The 10,500-nt window shown below is 33.0% G+C and overlaps 1 protein-coding gene across 1 annotated transcript; it reads right to left on the bottom strand.

The window, feature by feature from the left end:
- Positions 1 to 2,686: 2,686 nt before the first annotated feature.
- LOC128204179 (perlucin-like protein) lies at positions 2,687 to 6,908 on the bottom strand. Its single transcript, XM_052905553.1, has 5 exons — positions 6,896 to 6,908; positions 5,808 to 5,902; positions 5,429 to 5,519; positions 4,727 to 4,937; positions 2,687 to 2,776 (listed from the first exon to the last, which is right to left on the bottom strand). Exons 2-5 carry the CDS (start codon positions 5,880 to 5,882, stop codon positions 2,749 to 2,751), a joined length of 405 nt encoding a protein of 134 aa, XP_052761513.1. The 5' UTR covers positions 5,883 to 5,902; positions 6,896 to 6,908; the 3' UTR covers positions 2,687 to 2,748.
- Between the last annotated feature and the right edge of the window lie 3,592 nt (positions 6,909 to 10,500).

Raw genomic sequence — 10,500 nt, 5'->3', positions numbered from 1 at the left:
GATACAGATTCCCTCGATAATAAGAAACGTATCTTTAGTTAAAAACCTTGGTAGAAAAAAGTCCATATAATGCATAGAATAAAGTAATTAACTGTCAATAAGATTGATGTGAGAACATTCAATGGGAATGTTTTCTTTTGGAGCGATAAAGGTATCTATATTTCGTCAAATTCATTCTATGTGTTATCCGTCTTTGTCACATCATTTACGAGACGGATTAACTAATTCTTCTAACGACACAAAATTAAACTCATCCACAATAATATATTGTTGATTGGATTGTCTGGACGATTTCGACACGTTGTCACATCATTTATGAGACGGATTAACTAAGTCTTGTAACGACACAAAATTAAATTCATCCCCTATATCATCACTATTACAAATTGATTCGAATTGTCTCAGTCTTTTATCGATATTGTTCACACCGGCTGAAAATAACTCCATCGAGAACAGCATTAGGCGACAATGACGTTAAACATCCTGTTCAAATGAAGTACAATTAACATTTATAAGATAACATGAAGTGAAAAAAATATGTTTTAGATGTAATCTGGTTTTTCATTTTAGATTTACTTAACCATATTCGCCATTGGACGGGCTCAGCTGGACTGTCGAATAAGCTGATTATTAAAATCAAAATAGAATGACCTAGGACCTAGAACCACAGCCAGTGCGCATGCGCGAGTTTCTTTTAAACCCACTTCATAATATGAATTAAGAAATATATGGAAATATTGAGGTTGGTTCTAAATTTGAATCCTCCAAGTGATCCCATTTGTGTGGATATGGGCATAAACACTAAAAACAGTAAGAGAATAGCTAGACAACAGTTGATAATTTTCCCATTAATATACACAAATTGAGACCCATTGACTTTTTTGCGAACCATATATTCAATTTCTATAAATAAAACGGGGAATAACCGTATCTTCAATATGTATGTAGAAATAACATATTTAACGTAAATATTGTACATCATTGAATAAATTAAGTATTACAATTGCATAATGTATTAAAAGGTAACTCCTTTTCAAGTTGAATATATTAATAGTTTATTAATTCGTCGATATCATTTATGATGTTGACTTCATGAGGTAATCAGACATAAATCAAAAGGTGCAAACATTCAATTATTGAATATAAATGATATCGGTGTGCTAACGTATTTTGTAAAATGCATTCAACAGTAAAAAACACATAAGTTTTATCATTCGACGTTTCATAGTCTTTCTAGAACATCTGCTTTTCTATATGTTGTTTATTCAGGAACAGTTTACAGTGAGGATGGTATATCCATCATAATACAAGTGCTCCCATGGCTGCAACATTAATTATGTTTTCCAAAATGATCCCGCAGATACGTAAATATCATGATGAAAGATGCAATACTCTGAATTTACCATAGCAATGGTTGTTCATGTCTCATAGAGCGAACAAGGGGATTGAGATATCCTCAAAACTACATTTTAATTTCTTAGCGCTTTTCGGAATGATAAAAGGGCCTTCCACAGTATAAAGTCGGGAAGATGAACAATTAACGGATCGTGATAATGCAAAAGTGGGTTTGATGGACAAAAAACAAACATTTTACAAGGTCAAGTATTATGTTTTTAAGGTAAACTCTTTATCAAGCATCATACACACGTGTGTTTTTATTATACAATGAAAAATACAGGGATAATCCGAGGAGTTAAATATTTAAGCATAAACGAGGTACAAGGCTTGAACATGTTCATGTGTTTCAGAACGCCTTACCAATTTTGCGGGAAATACCTCATCAGAAGATCTTGATTTAAAAGGATTGGCATTTTTACACAAACAAGAAGAAAGATTAGTTATATTTGAAGATGCCAAGATGATTGACCCTATCCATTCAAGAATGTTTCCCACTTGTGTGTTGTGATTGCTTCTATTTTACAGAAGCTATTATCATTTAAGTAGCGATGAGGTGAGAATTAGACACCATGTTTCACTACATTATTTAATATCTTTTAAATTTGAAAGTATTCATCAAGATACCATAATATATTGTTAATTGGATTGCCAGGACGTCGACTTTTTTCGACATGTTATACCAGGTTGAAATAGGTAAAATGCATTCCTAATGAATTATATCTCCAAAAATGATGTATTTGAAAACTTTGCAAAGTGGTGTTTGTTTATATCTAAAAACAACACTTTTGCAACGTCGCAAACGCTAGTCTTATCTTTTAATCACAGGGGGCATAACTCATTCTTGATGTAAGAACTATTGCCTCGCTGCACCTACAAATGGAAGAGTCTTTTTGAAAATCATGAACGTTGATATCAAGAGTTTGCACGACGACGCTGCCAACGCCGATGACGACACCGAGACAGTTATGATACTTTTATTAAATTTATTCGATAATCAGACGATCTTAGGAAGTTTAAAACGTTTCAATCTCTAATCTTTCCTTCTCTTTTTGATACTATGTAAGGCATTTCATAGGCTGAAGATGCAATCATTTTCAATGGTGAAATGCATACTCTATCTATATCTTCGTTCTGATGTAAGAAAGAGTTAAGCAATATTAACTCAGAAAAAAATATGTCAGATATTTTTAAAGCTTTTTGTTTGTTTTTTGGTCAGGGTAGTTTCAACCAATAATCATGTGTGATACTTGTATTTACAAAGCCTTTTAAACAGAAAAAATACAACACCTTTGATAACCGTCTTAGTGTTTTATTAAAATAAATCATTGTTGTACAAATGATATTTGATAACTAGCCAACGATATGCTCAGCCTCGAACCTGAAAATATATCATAAAAAGATAACTTGGATAACCTGTTTTCAAGGCTGGATAATTTCATGCATGTTTTACTAATAGTTTGACGTAGTATTAGTTCAGAATGTCCTGTTCTTTACACGGGGTACTATCTTATTTCTTAAGTATAAGCATTGCATTTTCATTCCTACATATTCACTTGTTTTGACATGAAGTCTTCTTCAATTTTTTTTATCACATGCTTACCCTTGTTTTCCGTGTAATATACCCATAACGAATATTTTTATCTTAAACACGTGTAAGATAACCTATCAGACATTTCTATTGGCTAGACTACACGCAACCTAGATATCCCTCCGCATTGTTTGTAAACAAAATGGTTTAAATGCCAACAAATACTTACCTCAATAATGAGCTGTAAGACTTCCGGGAGACAAATGGCTAACGAATCATAGTGCCAGAAAGCATCTTGTACAAAAACTTTCTGATAACAATGTTCCGCCAACCAGATAATGAATATCATTAGTCACAGAAATATCCAGTCAGTCAACAAATACAGCCACATTAGTGACAAACACCACAAGAACATTTCAAACATTTCCATCTTGTCCAACACAAGCAATATGCAATCAATGCCATTTGCTTGCCAGTTTAATCAGCTGTCGGTTACCGAAAACACAAATACGAATTTCGCAGCACAGACACCTCCTTACACATCCAATGGCGGCTAAAACATCATGTTTTCTGGAAACATTTTTGGTGGAACTTTTTCAACATCAACATCCATGCAGTACAGAGTAAGGCTTCGCCGTAATCATCTGCATGTTGTGAAACTCTATGTACACTAAGAAAACGCTGCAAAATCATCGTAGAAAGCGACAGCGAATAACTTTTAAATCCGTGCACACAGTAAAACTTGATAGATCGATGCAGGTCACATAAACCGCGTAAATGCATGTACTCTGAGTGTGACGTCATCAAATTGTGTACTTATTGTTGTTGTTTTTTGTTAAAATTGTTCGTTATTCATACTGTTGGATATTTTACTATACATTTTTATAGTTGTGACTTGTTAAGCGCTTTATCAGAATTAAAACTTGATAACTGCTAGTTACTTCTGTCATTTTAATTTGGAACTATTTATATGACGCATCGTTGACATTCTACTCTGAGTACTTTGGCTGTCAAACAATCGGTTCAGAAAGTGGAACTATATTGGTAATAAAAACACCGTTTTAAGCATGTGATAAAAAAGATCTGACACTCGTTGTCATTTAATACAAGAATTTTATTAAACTCGTCCATGGAAGGTGTTAGTAAGCTCGCCAGAGGCTCGCTTACTATCAAATTTCATAAACTCGTTTAATAAAATCTTGTATTAAATGACAACGAGTGTCAGATCCTATATGTATTACATGAAGCATGTTCTTCGTCCTTAATTAAGTTGACAATATATATGTGCCAACGTAAAGGATGAGAAGGAAAAAGTGACATTTTAATTCTGGCGAAACTTCGTCCGTCATAAGCAGAAAATCGTAGTTTGTTTATATATATATGTTCGAACAGGTTTTAATTAAATGTATAATATTGTTATAAGATTTCTTTGTAATCCTATCTCTTGGTGACTATTTTGATTATTTGTTATTAAAGTAAATACCCAAGCACGATTCGTTTTCGCAGACGACGTCACTTTTTATTATAGTAAAGAACGTTCTCTAACTAGTCAGTTTAGTTTATACCTGAATAATGAATAAAAGCCTAAATTTCCCGTGAAACTACCTTATAATAAAGCTCTAATGTTTGTATTTTATAGACCCTAATCGGTATGGATGTCATCTTAGCCAGGCCAAAAGAACGCAAGCATGTTTGAGCTCGAATATATGCCTTTTCCGGGTGGCATGTGCACACATATACCTTAAATCATCTCAAAATTAATACTGATACAGTATACATATACCATAAACTGATACATACGGCATTTCGCAAAGAGCCTTATAGTGTGATGTGCACGGTTCGTCAACCCAGTGGTATCCAAATGACTCCCAATAAGCTGCACAGTTCGATGTTTTGCCGTTGTTCGGCTGGTGAGTTCCCCAGTCGGTGAAGGTCACAAGCTCTTCTGACGGATATTGCTTCCACACACCCTCCGTTATTTCGTCAGTAAGCCCAATCCAATGCTTCGAATCTGTTCCAAAGCAATTTATTCGTTTATTATCATAGCCTCAATGCCTAGTCGTGCCATTTGGAACACTTAACACTTTGTTGATACATGTCGTGACAAGTGGAAGGTTGGATGGTCTCGAATTGACTCCCAGTAAAGTCTTACTAAGATTTCACTGACAGTGCAAAACGTATTAAATAACATATTTTCAACAGTTGTGTTATATTTGTTTTTGGGTCGTATTGTTGTTGTTGAGTTTCGGAAGGTCTGTCCGCGCCATATAATGGCTGTTTTATGGCTTGACCCCGTCACATCCTCAAATGCGACTTAAATAATATTTTGAAGTCAAAGGGGCATTGTTTGCCTTTCTTACGCCCCCTCTAACGTAAAGTCCTGGTAAAGTCATAAATATTCGAACTGCTACGCATTTTGCAATTCATTAACATTCCAAAATTAAGGTTAAATATCATATATTCTTGAACGTGATCAGTAAAAAAAGAATAATTCCAACCTACCTTTCAGATCTGAAAGATAACCCTTTAGAAACGTGTTCTCTTTTGGGGTTTCTAAATTGACTAGGTTCGCCCCATGACTCTGACAGTATCTCTGTAAAGGACATGGATCTCTGTCAATAAGTTACAAGTACGTCGACACAACAAAACCTTAATCCTCTTAATTAAGAAAAAGGTATTTGTTATGTTCGACATTAAATTCATTATGTTAACATAAGATGCTTTCTTAACCGTTTTATATTTGATCAAGCACGTTTCTTGTCCTTTGGAACATCGACAGTCACCTTATACTACAATGGGAAATATGTCACATTGGTAAATTAAACATGCAAGATAAGCAAAGGGAACAAATGAGTCATGAACAATAACTTTCATCAAGTACCTGAGCATCTATAAAAGACAGATCTGTATGTCCAATGAGGTAACACGAGTCTTCGTAATGAACCCATCCGTCCATGCAAGCGCCCTCAGTGCCAACTTTAAAAATTAAACGATATTATTGTTTGCATAGGTTCAAATAGAGGACCATGTTGGATATCCTCAGTTTTCAACGCCATAACGGACGTCTGATAAATAAACACATACATTAGTTCTAATAAGCGCACTTTATTGTAGAAATGACATCAAATCATGAATTAAACATTTAGCCTTTTCAAAATGGTCATCAACACGTTCTCATTCCATAAGAGATGCTATCTTCAGTGCAGGAATTATAACTTTAAGTACAATAACGAAATGCTGAAAATAAAACGAACGAAATACTTGGAAAGACATTTCAATGCATTTGATAACAAACATAACGTGTTATTGGAAAAGATTACAAAACCGCCTATAGCAGACTAAAATAGTACAAACACCAACTATCTTGGCCAACTCCCGGAAATGGATCGTGTGGTTAGCAAGTTTCTTTCGGGTATTCCGGTTTCCTCCACAGCACAGGATTACATTGTGCAACGAGAGTGATAGATATCATGTTGTAACAACTTCTTGTTTAATGTTTTAAACGGTGTATGCACTTGCCAATTGCAGATCTAATTTTGTATGAAAAGGTTTTGAATATACTTGTTTTAATGAAAGAAAATTTAAACTTTTTGAATGACGTCACATTATTTTCAACATCATCACGTGATTTGCATGATGCCAATGATAACTGTCTGGCAAAGGAAGTAACCACTGTGTTGAAATTATGCAAAGGTTCGTTAGAATTGTAAAAATGTTCGATATGTTTCCAAATAAGCACAAGTAAGTGAGTATTTTTTTAACTCGTTTAATGCCTAGAAGTCTTCAAAATTGATTTAAACTGTTTAATTAGAATGTTCATCTGATAATCCACATAAAAAATGGGACTACTTGTATTTATATTTTTTCGAAATAAAATAAAAATCATAAAAACAGACAAAAGTGTTACATTTATGACAAACAAATAGTCAATAATCAATGTAATAAATGAAAAAGACGAAAAAAGCTTACCTATAAGAATTATTAAAATAATTTGAATGTTCATGTTACACTGTAGTGACTTGTTTGAGCACACTGATAAGAATTATAATGCTCAATGTAAAGATAAAACAAACTGATTGCATGACCGTTAAAAATGGAGTGAAACGTTATCACTAATGATAAATTGACGTGTCCATATTTGGGATCAAATGGTCCTGCGTGATAAGATAATCATGAATGATTTTGTACTAGCCGTTTCAAAGCTCATAAAGTGACCTGGTAAATTTGTTATCCCCCGGTATTTTTTGCTTCAAAGCCCCTTTTCTAAGTTTAAGGTAGTAAACACTTTGACACAGGTTGTGACAAGTACGCACAAACAGCAAAGTTAGCAAAATAAAATTCATGCATGATAAGCAGAAAAACATACAATCATATAAATATTGTAATGCGGAACAGCATATTTCAGAGGTAATATATACTGTTACATTGAATTATACCATTCATTTGGCATTTGCTTTGTAAAGAAAGTCTAAAAATCCCATTTACCTGTAGGGACCGGAAACCCAGACAAGTTCACTATGCCACAAAGTGGTATTGTTTTGTTTAATAACTACTAGTCATTGGATCCAAAGAAACAGATTTGAAAATAAAACACAATTAAAAAGGGATCAAAGTCTGATTTCTCGAAAAATCACTTCAAAAATATTCTAAAGATGGTTTTTACGAGTGTTTGTGTATCCAAGCTCTTCAAAGCCAATAATATTAACAACAAATAAATATATCAAATAGTTGATTCGTTACCCTGACTGATACTGCGACCTGTGGAAGTAACGACGTTACAAAAATTCGTACGATTTTAAAAGCATTGAAAGTGTAACATATTTGAAAATGATGCTGAATTTAAAAATAATGCACGCTTCAAACGAAACACCTCCGGTGATTTATTTTAATATTCAATCAGTATGACATACAACTTAGTTCGACTGATTTCCGTTGTCTGGAGAGACTGTGTATACGTTTTGAATTATCATTAAAATTGTGCAATAAAATTACCAATGATTCACAGTATTTCGATAAAAATAAACATTCTATGTCATGTGGAAATATTAAGTTTATTTGATATATCGAGGCACTAAACCAATACGAAAACATATTTGTATCTTTATGTTTTCATTTTTTGACACGTAAATTATTATCGATATAGTGAATATGCAGTATATTATAATTAACTCATGAATAACGATTAATGACAAAAACACTGTTTACATCCTTTAGACCAATTTTACCATATTTTGGTAAGACATATTTTGTGCAGGCCTCATATAAGTTGAGGCTGTACTCTAGCAATGTTTTCAGCTCTTATCTCTTTGCTAAAAGTTACTGCCGATGTCCAAAAGAAGGTACCTATTTAAAAGAGAGTAGAGTAAACATTGCATAACCTTACAAGCACAAAAAAATACATTTCAATGGATCGTTTCTCATTACTGATACTATTTTTAATTGTTATGGCATTAGCTATTTAAGAAATCAATGTTTAATTTTTCCGTTTGTAATTTCTTCTTGTTCCGATAGTCAATCCACTGATAGAAAAAGCTATCATATTTGTTTTCGAAGTTTATTTGTCCATATAAATCTGAAATTTGAAAATGCATACTTGTAATTTAATATATTTGATCATGCCATAATGTTGCATCATTTATTAACCCTTTATGATCCTTTATTTATAAATCAATCAACTATTGGTATCTGCTGTCTAAACAATAAAGCTAAACATAACATCAATTTGCAATGACAATGACCAGTAGCGTTCCGAAATACCACTCTCTACACAGTCTAACAACGGAGCGTGTATTATAACTACGCCCCAAGAAACACAGTGAGTTTAAAGTTCGTTCTGTCTAAACGTTCTTGGTCTTAGTACGTTTACACAAAACGAACTTTATTCTCGCTGTGTGTTTTGGGGCGTATGTCTCCCGATTGCCATATAAATCAGCATTGTTTATAATATGGCAGTCGGGAGACGTGATCATGTTCAACTGTACGTGACCTTTTTTTAATGTGAATAAAATTAGTTGTAAAATTCTGTAGAAACAAAATAATTGCTTCCCCAAAAATTGCACGTAGGCGACATTTATATTTTCACCGCTCATTTTTGTGAGAAGTCGAGTTTCATGCGTTTAGCATATATATATATATATATCCGAGTATTTTTCTGTTGAAATCGAACTTTAAAAAGCTTGTTCTCAGGTCAAAATTTAGGTATAAAAGTGGGTGCATTTCTAGAGAATGGAACTTGAGTAAGTTTAGTTAGATTCGATAGTTGGCCGCGACCTGCTTTCAAAAACTGATGACATTTAAGAACACAAATTAACAATATTGTAAGCGTTTAAGGTGTATTTAATAGCTAAAAACGGACAAATATTAAATGATTGATGAGTGCTAAAAGGTATACTGTAATCTTCTATCGTCTCAAAAGGTTCCTTCATCAGAACCATTGTTTCCGACATTTATTCATCGTTTATGGTATATCAAAACAATTAATAGTGGTTAATATTATTATTTGGGAGAAAGAGTGCATCTTGAAGTGTCAGAATCGTGTGGGAGTTGTCTCGAGCATAATAAATCCCAAATTACCGGTTAGCTGTTTCGCTACATCTTTTTCGGAAAGGAAAATCTAGCCACTTGTAGTAATTTATTTTTGAAACAGGCCCGTTTCTGGGCAAAATGTCTAAAAAGAGACAAATCATGCCAGTGTTTTAAATAACGACCGTATGTGGGGCCCTGTCCGCTTGTGATTCTTCAGATTATGCTGCCATTCATGTTTTCAAACTCGTTAAACACGATAAAATCCCCCAAACCTGTTCAGCCTTGAAACCTGTTTATGAAACTTTTTGTTCTAACAGAACACATTTTGTTGATTAATTATATTTGATAAGGCTCATAATTCTTGAGGCTCATGCTTATCTTCGAACTTGCCTGTTTATTTAATGCCGCTGTTCTGAAGCAGGTATACATTTCACAGTAAGCACAATAAAACATTGTAGGAACAAATAATACATTGCAATGTGTCGTTTCTTATTACTCATATATAGTTAGTGAATTGTTCTGTCATTAGTTATTTAAGTTATCAATGTCTTATTATTCCATTATGAATTTCTTTTTGTTTTGATAGCAGAACAAAACAACAGTTTATTTCGACTTATTCTTAAAGGCATCTTGTCAAACAAATACATACAAGAAAACATAATGTTCACACCTTAAAACAATTTAAAGCTGTGTATCCAGTAATTTATATTATTCTATATTATTTCGGAAAATCGGGTCGTTAATGGTTACTGCAGTGATTATACGATAAAGACTTAAACAATATCATTAATTTACAATAAAACTGAAACGATCAAAACTTAAACAATATGATTGATTTGTAATAAAACTTATACGATTAAGACTTAAACAATATCATTGATTTGCAATAAAACTTATACGATCAAGACTTGAACAATATCATTGATATGCAATAAAAATTCCGATCAAAACTTAGACAATATCATTGATTTACAATAAAACTTATCCGATCAAAACTTAGACAATATCATTGATTTACAATGAAACTTATCCGATCAAAACTTAGACAA

This window comes from Mya arenaria, chromosome 10 (assembly GCF_026914265.1).
Source record: "Mya arenaria isolate MELC-2E11 chromosome 10, ASM2691426v1".
Taxonomy (NCBI): Eukaryota; Metazoa; Mollusca; class Bivalvia; order Myida; family Myidae; genus Mya; species Mya arenaria.
Note: the sequence above shows the minus strand (reverse complement) of the source record. Positions and strands in the feature narration are given on the sequence as shown.

Excerpts from the sequence above, each read along its gene's own strand:
- LOC128204179 (XM_052905553.1), bottom strand. The coding sequence starts at position 5,882 with ATGGACGGATGGGTTCATTACGAAGACTCGTGTTACCTCATTGGACAT. Across the intron at positions 4,938-5,428 it reads TTATCTTTCAGATCTGAAAG|ATTCGAAGCATTGGATTGGG; the intron begins GTAGGTTGGAAT and ends GCTTTGGAACAG. Across the intron at positions 2,777-4,726 it reads AAGGCTCTTTGCGAAATGCC|GTTCGAGGCTGAGCATATCG; the intron begins GTATGTATCAGT and ends ATATATTTTCAG.